Source organism: Coccinella septempunctata, chromosome 4 (assembly GCF_907165205.1).
Source record: "Coccinella septempunctata chromosome 4, icCocSept1.1, whole genome shotgun sequence".
In the NCBI taxonomy this organism is placed as follows: Eukaryota; Metazoa; Arthropoda; class Insecta; order Coleoptera; family Coccinellidae; genus Coccinella; species Coccinella septempunctata.
Genome location: NC_058192.1, coordinates 11,531,301 through 11,552,161, shown reverse-complemented (window position 1 = coordinate 11,552,161; position 20,861 = coordinate 11,531,301). Strand labels below are relative to the sequence as shown.

Genomic DNA, 20,861 nt, shown 5'->3' with positions numbered 1-20,861 from the left:
AAGATTATGCGAAGAACTCTATGATATAACAACAAAATATATAAATAATGTACAAGGTTCTCATCTACTTGTCAACTAACTGAGATGTACTGTTCTCGTTTGTCAGAAACTGCAGCTTACAGTAAAAATTGAAAATTCAGCATAACTGGATCATTTTCAAGAATTTTTGGAAATCAAACCAGAAGGTATTGAAGACACAAAAATAGTACAGAATGTAAATGAAAAATCACAATTGAAACGAATATCATATATTACTTTACTTATCCATATATTGAGTTGCCAGTTAGTGTTAAAGCTTTAAATGTGAGTGTAAAAACTCTGTGCTTCCCCAAATGAGTTCACTTTTTCCTTTCTTAATATGATCAAACTATTTGATTGACTAGTCAAAAACATCAAGTTCTGTAAGCAGTATATTATGGCTGCTTTTTGTCACGCAAAGGCTGAAAGACTTTTCAATATGTAAATATATTTCGATCAAAATAAATTACAATTCTCTATAATTGCAGAGCAGATCTCCTTCAGATGATATCTTTATATTCATTTTTTAAAATATCAAAAATATCATACCAGATGATAATTATATTCGAAAACATAATATATTTTGTATTTTAAAATGTAGTTGTGTCATACTTATCATTCAAAAGGAATACAATTTATAACAACAGAATATAAAGAAACATCTCAATAAACATACAATTAGAAGAACACAGGAATCTCAGGATCAATGAACATGAAATTGTTCATTACATTAAAAATTCTCCTATCGCTTAATCATCAACAGTAAAATAACTAACAAGTTAATTATAACTACTAGGGAACAACATTCTACTTTTATTATTTAACTGTGTGATATAATTTGTAAATGCAAAATGCAGCTGCTGTGAGAGAAACTGTACAATGTAGAATTTTTCTCCTAGTATCATCTTTTCTTACTAAAACTACAGGAGTAGTTGTTGTTAATACTCCAAGTATTGGAAGTCTTGCCAGCCGGGATCTATCTCGTTCAACCTGAATAAATGAAATATAGGTATTGCATCAATAAGAATTTGACGTTCTCCAAAAAGTAAAGGACATACCTGATATTTAACACAATGGTCAAACTGCCAGGAAGCAGTATATAAGGCTGTTGTTAAAATAGATGCTGTGCAAAATGTTCCCTGAAGTATTACACTCTTAGGCCAAAAAAAACCTGAAAATTAGGTTTCTCAGAAATCTCAAAACAAGTTTTCAATTAAGGAAATATGAACAGTCAAGTAATAAGAAATATGTGATATAGATACCTATTAAATGGGAGGCTAACCCTGATAAAACCGCAGTCTTATGAATATAATTTCCAAAAGTAATCCATCTAGCTGTTTCGTCTCCTAGCGGTGTAGGTTCTATGATGATGATCGAACATTTAGCATGTAAAGCTTTTTCAAGCTCTATTGAAAAGCCATGCTGCGAGTACTCACTATCATAGACCTCTCGAATAACAGCTATATTCGTTCCATGCAGTCTGAAAACAAAGGGCATTAATTGATCAAAAATTTGAAATAAACTTTTTCGTTACCTGTCCCCTCCAGCATCCATGACGTGAGGTTTTTCGTCGTATTGTCAACTGAATTATTTTTCTGTCGAGTTTGTTGATATAACCTGCATCTTACACAATATCATTGCATATATATTCCATTTACTCTTTTGTAATATAGTACCCTCTAAAGACACACGATCCAAAATATTGATATCAAATTTAAATCCTTTTTGTATAGTACAATGACAGAGGTGAGGAATGTGACACTGACAGATTCTTTCTTTATACCATAGAATACGATAAATACCCGGACACCGTGAAAAGGTTCTGGTAAGCAGAGCCGTACTAGCCCAAGCAAATACAAAAAGGCCCTGCCCTAGACTTTTTTGGAGCAGGATAAGAACAGTCGGTGTCGGTTTTCTCTGGAAATGATCTCTATCTTATAAATAATTACTGTCCACACTCCAGCTGCTTTCTTTCTTTCTTTCCTTCTAATACCCCGCTCTGGGCAGCCAAGCCCCTGCTGTGTACCAGAGAAGGAGTTGGGCTCAGCACTCCAGCTGCTGGATGCGTAATACACTCAAACGAAACCTAACATTCGTAAATTTTCTGAATTAACGGTTGGTTTGAAAAAAATAAATAAAGGATGGAAACGTCCACCATAAGAAAAGAAGTTTTATTACCATAGTTGGAATCATTTTCACTGGTTCACAGCAGTCCCTCTAGCTTCATCGATTGCTGAAGAACCTGTTACACGTCTTTCAATGGCATGAGTTTTTCAATACTATATACATATATGCACGTGTTTCGGTATCACAAAAGCATCATGTTTTTCATCTTATTCAGTGAACTATTCCGTTGGTTAGAGACCTTTAAAAGCTATAACTTTGTTTGATTATAGTTATAAACTTAGGAAAGTGTAAAGGTTTCAACATTTATAAATTTGGATAGAATATTTTCACATAAATCGAAGCGAGGGAAGCTAGAATACGAGCTTTGTCGGTATATTATTCTGAGTCATTCTGATTGATCTGAACTAATTATTTCACGTCAACAGTTTCAATAGCGCTGCAAATATCAATCTACAGCCTTATAGAGACTGTCTTGAATGAATATCCTCATTGAACAGTTGATCTTTGAGACTTTTTAGCAGGAATGATGCTCAGTAATTGTCCACTCAATAGCCTTTTCCCTTTCCCTGCAGGCTATAGGTAAGATAAATAATGAATGAGATGTTAAAATATTGCTAATATGGACGTAAGCTTCAATTTCAGCGGCAAGAAATGGTTGAAAACGAATGCTGTTGCGTCTGAGTGGGCAATTGAATTAGATAGGCGATCATGGCAATCATGGCATTCATCTTTTACTCGATATTTGTCCCAATAAATTATTCTCTGTTTGAGATATTCAAGAAGCTTATACTATAATATTGTATAAGCTAGTATGAGCGATAGGAGTGATATTAGGCTAGGAGCTCTAGGCTTAGTATGCTTACTAATGATGAGCCTTCCAAAGAACTCAGGATTGGTAGATTCTTAGTTCCTACTTTTGGGAAGGCTAGATAAGCCTTCAAAGATTAAAGATAATATTTGCCCACCATTAGATATATGGCGAAGTACACCGAAGAAATCGATTGCGTTCTTCACTTGTACATCAACAGCACTAAAAGCCCTTTATCATGAATAGTTCCTAACTTATCGGAAACGTTCAGTGCATGGTATGTTGCGGTAGTGTATTATCTTTGGTAATGTGCGTGCGCTCATACGATACTAAGCGCTTTTCAATTTCTATGCAAAGTCACTTCAGGTAACGGTGCTCCGAAGTCCGAAGTGTGATAATCTGCCAGTCCTCTTGGGGATGCGCTTGTTGCCGCCGAAGTATAATCAACAGATAGATGCTATAGCGGAGATTTTGAATAAGGAATAGCGATAGAAAAACGGCGGCAACACGTGATAGTGGAATAATATGCGCCTGCGTCCTCTCGGTAGAGAGACTCCAGAACGTGAGTAAGTGAATTGTTCGGAAACCCAGAGTCAGAAGTTTTTAAACATCGCAGCAAGCAGCGCGAGTTTCTCCGTGGATCGTTCAGTTTCGTATGTTTTGTTGGTACCCGTGACTGTCGAATATATCGTGGTCGAATTTGAAATTTGACAGACATCACACCAGTGTTTTGAAGTGTTTTCGGAAAATGCCTCGTTCTGCGGGGCGTTTTGGAGCCCAAGGATAACATGTGCGTTGTTTACGTTTATCGTGAGAGTGCATCATGTCACAGTGCAAGAAATTTTCGCCCAATATCTTCCACAAAACAAAATGTTCCAATTGCTTTCGGCAGAAAGAGGAACATTCTGCGGAAGCGCTGGAATGCAACCGGGTGAGTTTTCAGATGCGTGTACCCATGCATACATTAATCCATGAAATCATCCCATCCTTGATTTAACCCTCCACAGAAGCTTCAAGATCGAGCTCGGATTGCTTCAGTTCAGCCGGAATGATCAGCTTCTGACAACTAATTGGATTCCAGTAGGAGTTACCTAATATACCTACCCACTAATCTTTACTAACAGGGTTGCTGTTACAGGGTGATGGTATTAACCTTATGCAAGCTTTCACAGGAATATTTCAAGATTCAAATATTGTGAATACATAAAATAAAATTCATATAAGAAATAAAACATATACTGCCTGTAGTTTTATTAGCGCATTAATATTTAATGTTGCGTTGTACATACTTTTACTTATTTCCGCGTTGAACTTATAACACGTGCGTACTCACTATTTAACAATTGTCCAATATATCCTATATCGCGAAACCTGTCGTTATTATTTCGAGCACATTTTTTTGTACCCGACCTCTCGGTTGTCTAATCGAAGAGTCTTCTGCCTTGGAGAATATTATGAGGAGAAAACTGGAAAGCAACACTGCAGCAAAATCTATCAGGATTTATTCATCACAAGAATAAGAATCCAGATTCTGCGGGTAAATGACAAAAACTCCTGAACACCTTATACGATGGTAATTGGCGGTTAACCTGAGGAATATTTTCGGCATGAGGCACAGAAGAGACCATCCCAACAGACAAATCTCAACCAGTTTGAACATAGGGAACACTTCCACAGTGGAGGAAACTCCATATCCCAGGAAATGGAAACTCGATATCCATAATAGGAAAAAAAATATAAACTGAATTCAGCTAACGCGCCAGAAGATTTTTTAGGAAATTTTTTCAAGAACCCGCAATGGAGAGGAAATATTGGCAAATTTTGACAGGACCATTACACTTGAAAACACTCCTCGAAACTCGGCTTTCTTGGGCTAGTTGAGCTTAAAATTAGCAGCCGGCTTTTCCAATGTGATTATTTTCCTATTATTGTTACCTTTGAAGGTCGCGATTGTGCAGATAGTATTTGGAAGCGGTTTTCAAGACTTATTTGGGTATCGAAATGTTGTCGCTAAGATAGCTTATCATTCCTCTTGTATAATATGTTTAATCAGGAAAGGAGATTACACAAGGCGACTTGACTTTATCAATTGTAAGGAGTAATATAATAGGCCCAAAAATATAAGATAACAGAAATAGATAATGATGCCGTAGTGCATACTGTCTTCAGAGAGGTACTTTCAAAAACCTTCTGTCTTAACACTACGTAAATTTTGGAGAATTGATGGAATCAACAGCACACTGTATGTGTTCATAGGTCCAAGGATTGGTTATTGGAACTGAGGAAAAGGGAAAATTTCGCACAATTAGATGCTCCTTAGAATATAATCACATGACTAAGAGGAGAAACGACAAAAAAGGGAAATAAGTCAAGATAAAGAAAACTGCAGAATCCAGTCCTCAAATCCACATTGGTTATTTTGCATTTATAATAATTATACTTCCTCAGTTTCGACTGTAAAATTTCCGTTGTTTTCAACGATCAGAATTGATGGAAACTGCCACTACATCCTCGTTCTCTGGAAAAAAAAACGTTTGCGGTTGCGGCTTTCATAACACTAACCACACTACGCATCAACATTTTATTGGATGCGATGGCATTATCACTATCACAACTATTCGAGGCTTGATAGAGTAGAGTCATCGTGCGAAAAAGCCGAAGAAAAAGCTTTAATCGTACCAAAAATAACCACGATATCCAAGAAATTGATGCAAAAAATTATGTATTAGAGAAGGTACAGAAGAGAGGGACTTGAAATCAGCAAAAAATCAAGTTTATCGATTCATAAAATGGAAATTTATGATGCACGTATTATTATGTAACACCTCTTCTCTTCCTTATTGCCAAATGGTTGCCAATGTAGAAACCATATGACTATTGCTGAAAATACTCGGCTGATTAGATCTCATCTTTGTTGTTAGAGGAAAAGAGATTAGTACCTATGATGATAAACCACTTTAAACTGGTTCCCTCTTTCCGAGTGTTAGTACGACAGAAGCAGCAGGTAATTTTCAACGAAATGCGAGTTTTATTCGACCAGAGGGTAATTCTTCAGATTCGAACCGCCCAACCCGCGAGTACCTCATAGGTAGACGACACTATACTCGTTGACAAAAAATAAATTAAACTTAACGGTTGCTCCTAAAATGATTCGTAACGTCTGTAATGAAGTGTGCTACGTTGGTGGCAAGACACAAGAACAGGATGGTACACAGACGACGGACATTGGTTATACCGAGACGCCGACATCCTATTAATAGAAATTCGAAAAAGATGACGGGTTAATTTATAGGAATGGCCTAAAGTTCCTTTTATTTCTCGGAAAATTAGACACGTCTGCGTCCTCATCGTCTGGACGTTAATGTGCTTCATGGATTTTTAAATTCCACGTGTTTTTGACTGAGGATTAGATACAACAGAATCCTTAGTAAGGAGCACCAATGACGCGAGTGTTATTAAAGTGATTATTTCTCAATTTTTCTAGGAGTATTATGACAAAACGTAGCTCGAGTTTCACATGCTCAGCATCACTACATTCGAAAATATGAATTTGATTTTTTAATCTTGAATTTTAAACCCCAGAAATGCGTCCAAATGCTGAAACAATGCTTTTCGAATGATATCGATTTTGTAAGAAATTTTATCGACTTACCCTCGGACTCAACTTCAGCAGTTTTCGAGAAAAAGTCTGCACCGTGGATTACATCCATTCCTTACTTAATGCCCTAAACATAAACTGGAAAAATTCAGAGCAGATTGTAATTTATTTCATGTTCGATTCCCAAGATTCATAATCACGCAAAATGAACAAAAGAATTCCCCAGAAGCTCGATGAATTCGGTCAAGATTTCATAGTTGCACCAAGTCAACGAGGCCAGAAGAGCTCTTCCAGGACGCACTCACTTACTCTCCTTCATCTGCATCTGCCATCATATAAAACCCGCTAAAAATCCAAACCAGTCGATCAGTAACATAATAATGAATTGCTTCAGCTTTGAAAATGAAGTACCTGGGTGGTACCGCAGCTTAGATCTTCAAGAAGAAGTATTGTCGGTATCCGGGGACTCGAGATTCTAATACCCACTTTCCGACATGCCTGTAGATTATGATTAATGACCTGACGGGACGTGTGGGTTTAGAAATTGTCGACCTCTGATTTTTTAACCAGAGATAAGATAATAAGTTTCGGGGGACGTTTCATTTGATCGTGAGGGCTCAGAAAGGTCAATCGAATTTAACTAGGAGTGTTGCTCGGTCCAAGATTGTAGGATGTTATGGGGCCATCCTCGATTTGGATATGAATTCGGAAATTGAATTAGGTTTCGACTGCATTGCGTAAGTGCGGGGGTTTGAGGTAGATCCAAGGCCTACAAATCATAAGGTTTCTTATTTCCGGAATCAACTGAAACTTCCACTTCCCAAATCCAAAAAAACGTTTCTAGTCTCCTAGTCCCCCTCTTTACACAATCTGTTTAAAGTATTTTGACTGGAAAAATGTTCTTTACTATACTTCATTCAACTTTATTTTAGCAGTCGGTTGGCCATGGAAATTTGACACATTTCACTCTGTATAGTACGAAAATGTGGGGTTATGAAGCTTGTCAAAACATTTTTGGGTTTTAAATCAACGCTATGTTGCCCGTTCTACGTAAAAGTTTCTGTTATTACGTATTTTATCACAATGTCGAATCTCTTCGGAAAATATCTGACGAACATAATTGAAGTTTATACAAACTGATTGAAGGCATACCAAATCCAGTTATTTGCATGGAAAATACAAGAGATCAGTATAATATCATAATATGCACTAGCTTGAGGAGAGTTAATGTTCGTTATCTTCTTTGGCTTACATCATTTGTAGATTTCAAAAATATTAACCCGAAGATGAAATGCATATGATGCAGTGGTTGGCAATGGGTATCTCCCGAAGGAATTAACAGATAATTACAAGAATGTTAAATTTTTCAATAAAAATCATCTTGCATCAATATAAGTGAAAGGAGTTGAAGGAAGTTTCAAGTTAAGATGCAACTTCACCGTTGAACAAAAATTTCACATGAATAAACAGTAACAGGGCAACTTGCGCGTATTTGTGGCTATTCATCTTAATACATTGATGTAATTATAATATTTAGGTATTTATTAGTACCTTAAGACATTTACATTGTATAGGACAAGTCAAATGAAAAACAGAAAAATCCATTTTAGGGAACTTATTCTCCGATGACATTTATCGAAAATCCTGTAGTTAACTTTTCGCATTAATTCACTCAAACATAAAATTCTGAAATGCCACCACTTTTTTGGGTCTCCCAATAGAAGGAAATTCTTTGTCATACTCTTCATTCACAATCTTTCTGATTGTGGAAATATTCAGCTGAAATATAAGTCGTTTAGATTCAGATGAAACATTATATAAATTCTCTTACCTTGAATATGTTCGCTACCGTCTGACGTATTGTGGATTTTAGAATATAACTATTTGAATGAGCGGACCTGAATTCTAAATAGCACTTCCTGAAACCCTGTCTCTTTTTTCAATCACTTTCGGCATTTTCGGATTTTCGTAATAAAAATTGATATTAGTTGTGGCAACGGCGTTATGACATTAACGACATTTCATGAGTGCCAACCTAACTTCGTTCTAGTTACAAAAACTTGAGAAAATTATTTCATGGCCAACCGACTGCTAAAATAAATTTGAATGAAGTATAGGTGTTTACTCAGATGCAAAATTCAGGAGGTGATTTCATATTCGAAAACATTAATATTTCGTGAAGATACATGAGGTCATGTTCTTAAGGGTCACTACCCCGCAAAACTATCAAAATGCAAATTTGCAGTTGAAAACATTGGGGTGCATGGCAAAAAAGGGAGGTACTGCTCCAAATCCAACCATTTTCAAGAAAAACCACTGGAAATAGTAGAAAACACTAAGATTTTTCTTAAACATTTTTGTAATTTTTGTATTTTGGTAGTCTTATAGTGTAGAAGCTTAATTATTGTTTGTAATAAGGAAAGGCTATCAACATATCGAAAATTTTAACAAAATGTCTCTGGGTCTTTAAATTTTATCAGCAAAAACATATTTGAACCCACGTATCTTCATAAAATATGAATGTCTTTGGAAAAGGAATGACTTTCTCCATTTTTGACGCAACTCCAGTGAACGATCCGTATACAAAGCGTTTTTGCAAAACTCCTTTCATAGGCCTGGAATCTGCTGTGGTATAGGAAATATACCTACAACTAAGAGTTATAGGAGAAGGAAAAAGCAAAGTGAATTTCTCTGTAGGAATCTTCCGAGTCTGGAATAGTCCGAAAAATTCCTTGGGATCACTTAGCAAGGGAGCATTGTCGCTTCAGGAAGCACTTAATGAGAATAGATCTAGCAGAAAATGACGATGGCAGATTCTGTGGGGAGAAGAATGAATCTCCATATCACCTGTCAACAGGATACCTCGACACTGCTTGCCAGAGCAAAAAATACTTTGGTCCTTCATCCCAGATTCTTGGAATTCGTTAGAACATTATAACAAACATCACAAAAGATCTTAAGGTCGCAACACCCATAAAATGTACAATCCATGCATGAACTGTCAAAATAACAGAATTAATTCATTCAGGGAACTCAAATCAAATGGCGCCAATTGGAATGAAATTAATAACTGAAGCCCCACCGAAAGAACTCCTGATTTGCCTCGGGACCAATTCAATCAAGCATAAATATTTCTTTAGGATTATATACCAGTGATATCTAGGGCACTAATCGAGGAAGGTGTCCATTAAAGGCTCGATTAAAGGTATGTGTGGCAATGAATACCTTTTCTCAAGTGGGTTTCCAATTATGAATAATAAGTTTACTGTTATTAATTCAGATGGGTTCGCTTGGTTATTTATTATTGTTTAGGTAGTAATTAGCCTAATAATGAGTGATGCAAATTCGCATGTGGGCTGGGAGTAGATGATTTTTAATTCAATTGAATGACACCTCCTCTGATGTTTTACGAGAAGTCAGTCTTCCATCTGTAAGGAACTGCTTGTAGGAAACAAGGGCATCTGTATACCCACCTAATGTGTTTTGAGTTTACTCCCATTATGTCTACTTAAAAATGGCGTTTCCTCACAAAATGTAATCTTGGATCAGCCTCGGGTTAGAGGTATCGAATTTCGTATATGGTTACCTCACTTTAAATGAATACAAACCTTTCTTCTAGAAGCTCTGATGGGTTTTAAACAACCATGGCTTAATATTCAGTCGTATTGTGGTAGAAATGGAAATATATCTCGAATATGGGTTACACGTTTGGGCAGTTGGGCACAGAATATCATTGTTCAAAATTTCTTAACATATCGCGCGAATTTTCACGAACTCTTGTTATACGTAAAATCTCAGCTCTACATATCTTCAGTGACATTCATTTGAGAGGTGAAGGTCGAAATTGCCGCTCCGAATACGTTTCCGGTGTCATTTCATCGCTATTTATGGGTTTAGCAGTTTGCTAGTCATTTCATTATGCCCCTCGCCCGTGTGGTTGTCCATTTTTTTCAATTGGCCAAAAGAGAAATCCACGACATGTCCTCGAGGTCAACCGGTTAGCGGCTCCCGATGCTGTCAAGCCAAATTAAGAAGTGAATTCTGAACATCCGGTGCGTTCGATCCTCGTTCAGGAAGAGGTAGACATATCAGGGTGAATTCATCGATCGGCTTTGAAAGCGGTACATAAAGCGTCACGAGGTACAAATGCACCTTTCTCGTTTTCGTCTAGGTTTGTTAATCCATATCTGTCAATTAAACGTGGTATTTGGAGCGAGATTATTTCGATAAGTAATTAATTTGTTAGAAGGAAGATTGATCTGCTTGCGTGGAAGTATGTCGGGCCAGATATTGGGTGGATTAGGAGAGATCCGGAGATCGAATCCGAAATATTGGGAATGAGGCAACGTTCTGACATGGCAACGTGATGGCACATTGGTTCCTTTTATAGATATAAGCTCTCCATAAACCCACCATTAGCCTAAACGATTCCCATAATCCATTCTCATAACTGAAGTGAACACTCCACCATTGTTAACAACTCCACCAGTCTAAGTGTTATCTATCTTTTAATAGCTCATTTCTCAATACATACCCCTCAACCCCTCAGCACGTATTTGAACCTTCAACTACGAGAAAAATGAAAACATAATGAAGGGCATAACAATTAACATCAAACAATAACGACCAGTCTCAATCAAATTTAAAGTTCCTTAAAGCTTCCTTTAGTGTAATTTTTAGTAGGGTTCAAGAAAGCTTTAAAATTGAAGAGACTTAAAGTTGATTATCAAACTCGCCGTAAGTATAGTATGGTTTAGAAGAGGTTAGCGTAACGGGGTACCATACAATTTGTCGTATGATACAACAGCTTAGGGAAAAACTCCAGTAAAAACCCTTTGAGTGTAGTGGATTGTAAGAATTGATACTATGCATGAATAGCTCTGAAACCACCCTGAAATGTAAAAATGGGACAATTATTAACCAGATGATTTATGGTTTCTTCTTCTTCAAAATACACCATATTTTCCTGGGTAGATCAAAACCAGGAACTCTATTCGAGGGATCACTAAACAATTCTTGGTTGAAAATGGTACACGCATTCCATTCAGACTGCCAAATGTCCTTGTCCCTTACAATCGAATCAAGGAAAGACTTGGACCATGTCTTTACGCGATTTCAGTCTTGGGATCATATTGTCTACAATAAAGAACAGAAATGGAATACTGGAAATAATTAAACCCTTTAAAGTATCAGCCCCCCTTAAATTTTGGAAGGAACACTCAATGATAGACTAATGGTATAACTCCTAGAATTAGAAGAATTCTTTCCATGTCTCAAAATTCCTATGACTTCTGCTTTTCAGAACTCGCCCAGAAAATTGTCAGATTGTGAAAAAATAACAACCAATACAAGGCCCTTTTGCCTAAAGGCTTGATGACTATAACTATACCTAGATCGAGCTACATGATTTTTGAGCCACAGTGTACATAATTTCCTATCGATGATTTCTTTGACATTTCCGCCGTGGGAACTCTGCATTTCACCGCACTATCAAAAAGGTCAAGATCAAATCGGGGAGAAAGATATACCCGTATAAGACCGGCATATTAAATATTTCGACATCGTGATATGAAATATCGAACGTAGCCGTCCATCAGGAAAGACAAATACGCACACCGATAATTAAAGCAGTTTCACTACGAGAGCTACGGTGAAAAATGAAAGTGGACGGCTGCCATAAGAAAGTTACCGCACAGGTCAAAAATCCTATAAAATGGCGAGACTACGGCTGCAATATGATCTATATTCGGCATTTTTTATGCCCGCACGGTGTTAGATGGTCTGAGTGAGGCGATAAGAGAATGGCGGAATTCTCATAAATTTCAAACTGTCGAAAGGAGAATGCGGTGAATGAACTACGGCAGTTTTTAATAATGTGGAAAGTGCTCGTCGATTATCGCAAACGTTGTATTACTAAAATTGGATGTCGACCTTGCATTAACCAATTGCAACATGCAAACAAGAATTTTCGTTGATTTTGATGAATGTGATGAATTTTTTCGCGTCGTGATCTGCAACTAACCAGTCTCTCACTGTTTTAATTCGGTAATCGTGATTCGACAATAAGCGATTCTGTAACGCTGTAGTTCCTCGAAGTTAATAATTTTGAAATACATAATACTGAAAATGACTTTCCAACATGATCCAGTCGAATATTTCAACTTGAAGGTGAAGGCACATTAATTTTTTTTATATAATTTCACAAATTCATTAAAGAGAGGCAAACGGTAGTAGAAGAATTTAGACATGCTATTGAAGGTTTGAGCTGTTATCTATGCCTATTATATTCAACCCTATTTTAACGCTGATTCAGTTTAGGGGTAGTTGAAATATTCCCGAACAGTACTGCCAGTATTTCCAGAGACTATTGGCCTGGTCTTTCCGGTTCTATTGTAAGTCACCTTTAGAGTGTGCATCAAACTGTTCAACAATTCTGAATAATTTAGACGAATTTTGAATCGGTATGATGGATTCAGGAGAAGTCATACTAGAGGTGAAATAACCTGGTAGTTCAATCACAAACCAAAGGAAAAAGACACTCAAAAACACTGAAAATTAGAAGAATTACAAGGAAAGAATGTTCCCGAGTTCATGTTTCTTGAGAGGACTAATAAATCAGTTCTGCCATAGATTAAAACTTCACTGTATCCTCGAAAAGCATGGACTTTTTGAACTGAGTGATTTCTTCTTATGAGTGGACATGTACACATTTTTTCTGAAAAATCTCAATAAAGACTACCATATCTGGACTCGTCAGTAAAGAGTACTGATGGCTATAATCTCGCCAGTGTACCTGCTCCATTTCCTAACTCGCATCTCTAACGAGTGAGTGAAACTCTTCCTCTCGATGTCAGATTGACTTCATAGAGACGTCTTCTTATGTTCAGGGAAAATGAGTAGGTATATGCGACATTTTAAAGACGTTGACTAGCCATTTTGCCAGCGTTGAGAGGCTGCATTCTCACCAAAAGAGTTAAAAACAATAAAACACTCTTCTTCTTTTTGCACGTGGTCTACCAATTCTGAGTCTTTGACGAACAGTGGCGAAGTACCTCTAGGTTAAACGAGAATCATACTAACATTGTAAGAATAAGCTATTTGCGCTTGTGTTCGACCATGTAGCTTCCCTAGAGCTCTGTTGGCATCATATAAAACTTGGCACAATAAAAATTCGAAATTTAATTACACAGAACAGATTGAAGAGAAAAGCATTAAATGGTGCATTTCTGACACTCATATCGACAAAAATTGATCAAACTGCTTTACGACAAACTAGATGACGTTTCTGTAATCTTCATAAGTTAATGTAATCAAAAAATATATTGAAATTTCCGAAAATCATCAACAATCCATACCCAATTTGATTATGTATTTCCGAAACCCATTCACCCACATTCACGAAGCACCTACGTGGAATCATCTGTTGCCACTTAACACCAATCCAACGGTTCTTCGCGCCTTTTGGCAATGAAAAATTATTTACCGACCCACCAACCACGAAAATCTGGGTCGAGCGCAAAATCTTCGCCTTCAGGCGTTTTCTGGTGACAATAATAGGAGAGGATGCTTGCACCGCTGGCACCGTTCTTCGCATTGTATGGTCGGACAGAAAGACCGTGGGTTCGGTAAGTTATCGCGTACCGTAGAGTCTATTAATCACGCAGATTGAAAATGGTGAATAGTTTCATTGATGAGAATAGATAAACAATGCGGACATGTTCTTTACGGTACCCCGTTTGCGATTCTAGACGGTCAACTGGAGACCGGAAGCGATTGGAGGCGATATCGCGGGCGAAATTAGCGATAGCCTAATGATCGTTACGTTGATTGATGGAGGAAAGCTAATCACCTATTGAAATTGAAAAAAAAAACGCTTCCGAATAGCATTCTAACCTCGACAATTCCGAATGCCATAAGACCGGCTTTCTAGGCAATGGAAGTACATAAATTTCAATTATAATAATGAGATTTATATCAGCATTATAGAGTATGGTACCCAATTTCTGAAAATTGCAGAAATTCCTGGTTCCGTTAACCCTCAATACAAAGTATGACATCAATAACTGCTTGGCATTATCTTTGCATGCTTATTCCTGCTCAATTTTTTGCCAAAGTTGTAGCAAAAGATGTCGACGGTGCTGTTGAAGTGTTTTTGCCTGTGATTTGAGGACTTCTGGGGTGCTTTTTGTAATTGCACAATTGGATTTAGGTCAGTGGATCTTAGAGGTGTATTGCTCTGCACAGTTTGGTTTTTTTAGCAGTAATCACTTGGCAGGATCTATAGAGTCATTCGGGGTAACTGAGCGCAGTGGGTAAGTGTGCGCAGTGCGTATATCTCGACTATGCAATGTATAAAAGAGGGGTTCATTTGGGTGAAGCAAGGGCGCAGAATCCCCAAATTAGTTTTTCATACTAGTGCACCGTGCGACGTTTCGTTAACTTTTTATTTGCAATCAATCAAATTCACTAGTTTTCTTGTTAATTTTCAGCATCTCTGCAAATTCTGCCAGGACCAAGTTCATATAATAAAAAATTTTAGGTTCTCTTAGCTGCTCAACACTATAAGAATGTCAATTAAAATTTTGGCTTACTGGGGAAAGTGTGCGCGGGTAAGTGTGCGCATAGATTCATTATATGGGCATTAGTTCAGTGAGGAATAAATTATGGCATTGTTGATTTTCTTGGTGAAGACTCGATCAATATTGTCCTATTTGTTCGGAAAAATATGAAGAGCCACCAACGGGGGAATGTATCAAGTGTTGTGTTTACCAGGAATTGTGGCACTAACAATAATGCAGTGCTTATAAAAAGGCGCTTCTGTATTGTCAATAAACAGCATTTCTCTAATATTGTAACATTTTGATGACATTATTTTGTAATTTGTTTTGATTGTGCGGTTCGCTAAGCACTGCGTTCACTTACCCCGTGAGGGTGCGCACACTTACCCGCAATACGGGGCATGTGAACGCACTTCGATTTTCTCTATTAAATTCTTTTTTCGGAAAAAAAACGTTTTTGTTTGTTTGCTTTTTGATGTTTTTTTATAGATTAGAAAATTCTCTATCTTATGAATATGTTTTAATTTTCCTAGCTTCAACATTTGAATTTGAAACAGGTTATGGCTTGAAAGGCAAAAGTGCGCACAGTTGGCCCGAATGACTCTATGGTAATGTTATGCATTATCATCTAGAAAAACGCCGATAGCTGCGTGAAACTGTGGGACTCCTCCGTTGGTAAGCGACCTTAGACCTTAAGGCCTATTGTGGCCCCCATCAGAGTTGTTCTTTCCATTATGTACTCCACAGCTCAACAGCTCGCTCTCCAGTTCTAATGAATAAATGAAATAAACGATACTTTGCATTGTTTAGGACGGTTTTTGTACTCGTTCTTAATCGTCAGTTCTCGTACCTCATTTCAAAACACCATTATCGCAAGGAATAAACTAAAATGGCATAAGTATTGATTGGTTAAATTTCCCACGAAGCCGAATGGTATACTGCGATCCTTCTTCAACCTATGGGATATGCAATTTGTTTAACCTTAGTTAAACTCTGAACCGTCAGCAATCGCACAACTCACACAACTCCGCTTCCTACTTTGAGGGTGGCCATTATCTAATTACCAATCACCGAAGCCATTTCACACATCTCAACTGAACGGATGGTAATAACTCATCTTCCGAGGTCGTTAAATCCGATTATTTCTATTTCGCTGTAGCGCAAATGAAACACATGTTATTTCAGTAAAACATCGTCAGATTGGAGTATGTTAAACTCCCATTTACAGCCAGAATTAAGAGTCTTCACCCATATTCTGAAAGGCTGCGAGTCACGTCCATCCCAAATCGTGGCAATAACCTTATGGTTGGACTGACACAGATTCTTCGGATTTTAACATTTGCACGTAAACTCTGAATATTAGTGTTATTTCAGACTTGGTTTCTGTTAATGGCATGCTATGAAATATTTCAGTTCTGTTATTCCACATTTCTATAGTTACAATTTCGTCATGCTGAACGGAAATTGGAAATATGTTAGCTGTTAATAATTCATTCTTTGCAGAATATCTTCTGGTCAGTGATTTGAGTAGAAGTCTTGTATAAGTGCCAGAGGTTATGACGAAATACAAAAGACTAGGACTAGGTCTTTGACTTCTACAAATATTTTAACAGTAGATTCTTGAGGTCAAAAGAAACACTTTTTTTCTATAGCATTTTTTCCGATTCGACCCTGATAAAAAGATATAGCCATTTAAATTTTTCATAATGAGCTAAGCCACCCCTGGAGAAACAAAATTCCCATCAGAATAACAAGCTACATCTATGACACTACACATCTGTTGATTTTAACAGAGTTGCATTCAGCTGAAGTACCCAATTTTTCGAATATCGCAGATATTTTTTATTTTTGAACATAAAATTAGTCGAAAGCGGCGTATCATACGAGAAAATATGAAGACTACTTTTATCTTACAAAAAGTTCAATTATTCATTAGGTTAGGTTAAATAGGTTGCGTCCAACTTAGTTTCTAGAGTTGGGTTCTTTGAATTTTTGGAATTTTATGGTACGTTATGGTCATTATGAGAAAACTGGAAGACGTGGGTGATATCTTGAGTTCGAAAAAGATTAATCGAATAAATGAAAAACTAAATTCCAAAATTCATTTCATTCGATGAAACGGTTTGTGAGATAGAACTAAACATAATATTTTTTATGGTTTTTCAACATACTGTATTTTTCAAAACGAGCCGATTCGTAATAAATGGTATGGGAAAAAGTGTTTATTTTGACCTACAGTTAAAATATTTGTACAGGTCAAAGAAATAATTCCAATTTGGTAGCTGTTTTCAGCAGCTTGGATCAGTTCTTCGAACACATAGACATATAGACATGGACTGTGCCTTCCCTTTCTACCTATGCATGAAATTCGGTCAAAAAAAGTAGAGAGAGAAACTGAACATTGGGCATGCAGTTGTCTTTTTCTAGAATTTTGATTGGTCTACACTCACCTCCATGTGAACAAAAAAGAGACAGGTAAATGCCCGACGATCATTTCTCTCTTTCTATAAAAAAGTCAATTTCATGCTGACATTGCTCAGTCCATGTCTCTATGTCTATGTTCGAACAATAACAAACAACCTAACCTCAATTCAGTCGTTGACAGACGGATGGAACCATTGACTGGTTTGAGGAATGAGCTGCTCCTAGTGTCCATAGAAAAGTTGCAAAGGATTTATTAAAGCGTTCGATACTTTCCCAGCCTACATCATTCCTACTTTGTAATCTCCAAAGCCCCGTTTCTTATTCCAGACGTCTGAAGATACGTACGACGATCTCATCTCGTTCTTCAAACGCCATTTCAGGCTGAATCATCTAGTCCTGATAGGTAATCGAACCTCGCGAATTTAACGACAGAAACTGGACTCAATCAACACTTTTATGGCTTATCTGTACTTGTATCATATCAGCCATAAACATCACCACTCCTCTCTATATAACAACGCTTCAAAGAGTGGAATGTTGGAACGGTCAAAATGGAACAAATCGCGGAAATAGACGTTATATTGACTATTGAACGGACGCGTCTTTATTGACTATAACGGAGGAGAAATTATGACATGCTCCAATAATAGAAACGAAACATTTCATTACGGACCATCAACGGGGGAAATGAACCGAATCCCGACCAAGACTGATTCGAAAATTGATACATTTTCTGGGTTTACTGTTCCAACGGTTAGAATTCCGCGCCATTATGTCGACACGGTCGCATTATTCCACTTTTGCGAATGCCAATATTTCTGACGACTAACCGATTGAAGTTCCAATTCGATAAGAACGTGATTTACTCGGAAAATTCGATCAATTTTCGATTGGTATCTCAAAAGTGAGGAAAAAACACAAAAATCATATAAAATGTCCAATACAGGGTGACTCTTGGACTCGTACAAATATTTTAACAGTAGATTCTTGAGGTCAAAAGAAACAATTTTTACCTTTACCGTTTTTTCCGAATCGGCTCGGTTCAAAAGATACAGGCTCTTGAATAACCATAAAAAATGTTATTTTCACTTCTATTTCACAAACGGTTTTATCGAATGGAATGAATTTCGGGATATAGTTTTTCATTTATTTGAAGAATTTTTTTCGAATACAAGATATCACCCACGTCTTCCAGTTTTCTCATTATGACCTTTATGTACCATAAAAATACGAAAAATTCAAAAAACCCAACTTTTGTCACTAAGTTTGACGCTATCTAATGAATATTTGAGCGTTTTGTGAAATAAAAGTTTTCTTCATATTTTCTCGTATAATGCGCCGTTTTCGAGAAATTTGATGTTCAAAAATAAAAAATATCTATGATATTCGGACAATTAGGCATTTTGGCCGAATGCAATTCTTTTTAAAAGATCCACAGATGCGTAGAGTTACAGATTCAGCGGGTTATTTTGAAGGAAATTTGGTTTTTTCAGCGTTTTTCACAGCTCATTATGAGAACTTGAAATGGCTATATCTTTTTATCAGGGCCGAGTCGAAAAAAATGGTATAGGAAAAAAGTGTTTCTTTTGACCTCAAGAATCTACTGTTGAAATATTTGTAAGAGTCGAAGAATCACCCTGTATTTACTGCGGTGAAAATATGAAATTTACGGAGCAAGTAGATAAAGGCAAGTTAAAACGTGAAATATTCATTCTTACAAACCAGTGTTAAAACGTTTTGGGATATTCAATCGAAGCATTTTACTCAAAATGTTAAATGATTATAATGAATTATGAAGATCAGAAGTCTACATCAGTTGGTGATTGAATGAAACTTCTCTTAAATGAATTAATGGCTTCATTCTGAATTTCAAAGGTACCTACTTTCATACTTCAGAAAAGAAAATGAAATCATGACTGAAGAGTCACCAAAGAGATGGTATCAGACTCGGTATCAGATTTGGACGTCCACATCGCAGGGGGCTGAATGAACAGAAGATAACAAGACATGGTCTCAAGAATAAGGAAGAAGAAGACTGAAGAGTAATAATAAAATATAAATGTTGGGATGAATGGGTTTAATTTTCTTAACTTATTGCTGAGGCACTGCCCTATTTGCCTCATAGGACGAGTAGCCCCTTTTTTCAAGGGAGTAGGTTCGAAAGTCTTTGCATGAGTTGTTGACTACGAAGGGACACATATAATCTGACAAAAATTACATAACTTTCATCTGCCTTCATATTCAGAATCCCTCTGTGAAGAAATGACACATGATTCACATGCAAAAGAATACGTGAATTGTTTCGGCAATGCCTCTCAACTCACAGCCTAGAGTACGAACTAGAGACCAGTAGATACGGTTTGACGCTCTGCAACCTTCAACTGAATGAGTTCAAATATGATTGTTATAAACTCCTGTATTGTAGCGCGTCATAAGAGGCATATGGATAGGTGCCAGAAAACGACACAAATGAGCGTCAAGGAAGGTATCTAATAGAAAGACTTGAAAAAATTTCCGAAGCAGTCAATGCCGCGTTCTTAATCGTTACCTAGAATCCCTGCATATCTGTATCACGAGACATTAAACGATTCAAACTCATGAGGAACGTGCCATTGGCTCGTTACAACTCGCGTATAAAATATGCACGGGCTTGTCGGGCAATTCGTATGCAAATCAGTTTTATTTTTGGGTGTAAAATGAAATCAGCGCATATAGTAACCTGTTATACGAATATGCGAGGAACTCCTCTTTTGGTGCGTATTAAATTTTCTATTTTAAGATCTCAATCAATGGTATAATTTGCATGAAGTCAAGCGGAAAAAAGCCGACTGTGTTTTAAACGATTTTAGAGTCTGGCAATAAAGCTCGGTGAAGGTGGAAGATGATTCCTTAGGTACTGAAATAGGTATGCTCTCTGTCGGTGAAAATTAGCGAGAACCGTTGGAATTCTTCACAATGAAGATAATGAAATTGAATCCCGAGGTTACAGTGACTACAGTGCATTAAATGTGCAGTTAAGGTGCTGAAAAATATGCAGAATAAGTACTCATCTCTATAGGTAGTTCTCGAAAAAAAATGTGTTCTCTGGACTTGATAATAAATTCCTATAAGCATACACCAGTTTTGAAACCATGCACTTGAAGTTTGCTTTTCTTTGAAAATAGTATCTATGATTTGGGGTTAATTCAAAATTTCTCAGATAATTACTGTGACAATGCAATTAATTATAGTTGGGGAGCCTAAGAGGGAAATTCGGGATTTACTCGAGCGTGTCAGATTAATATAAGGAGACATACCTTGGACCCTGTAGAGTCCTACGTCTACCAAA

General features: G+C 37.0%; 2 protein-coding genes across 3 annotated transcripts in view; one reads left to right on the top strand and one right to left on the bottom strand.

Moving 5' to 3' along the window:
• Window positions 1–446: 446 nt before the first annotated feature.
• Window positions 447–1,787, bottom strand: LOC123311198 (transmembrane protein 11-A, mitochondrial). 2 transcript variants are annotated; one of them, XM_044895022.1, is made up of 5 exons: window positions 1,695–1,748; window positions 1,553–1,635; window positions 1,281–1,498; window positions 1,077–1,189; window positions 447–1,008 (listed from the first exon to the last, which is right to left on the bottom strand). In XM_044895022.1, the coding sequence occupies exons 2-5, from the start codon at window positions 1,570–1,572 to the stop codon at window positions 835–837; spliced, it is 525 nt and encodes a 174-aa protein (XP_044750957.1). In that variant the 5' UTR covers window positions 1,573–1,635; window positions 1,695–1,748; the 3' UTR covers window positions 447–834. The 2 variants fall into 2 exon arrangements, with proteins under 2 accessions (XP_044750957.1, XP_044750956.1); XM_044895021.1 differs by having other exon boundaries at window positions 1,553–1,787.
• A 1,597-nt stretch (window positions 1,788–3,384) lies between these two features.
• Window positions 3,385–20,861, top strand: part of LOC123310696 (protein outspread) — a 128,442-nt gene continuing 110,965 nt past the window's right edge. Inside the window, exon 1 of the mRNA XM_044894308.1 lies at window positions 3,385–3,884. Within this exon, the coding sequence (XP_044750243.1) occupies window positions 3,777–3,884 (108 nt within the window). The 5' untranslated portion in view covers window positions 3,385–3,776. The remainder of the gene's footprint in view (window positions 3,885–20,861) is intronic.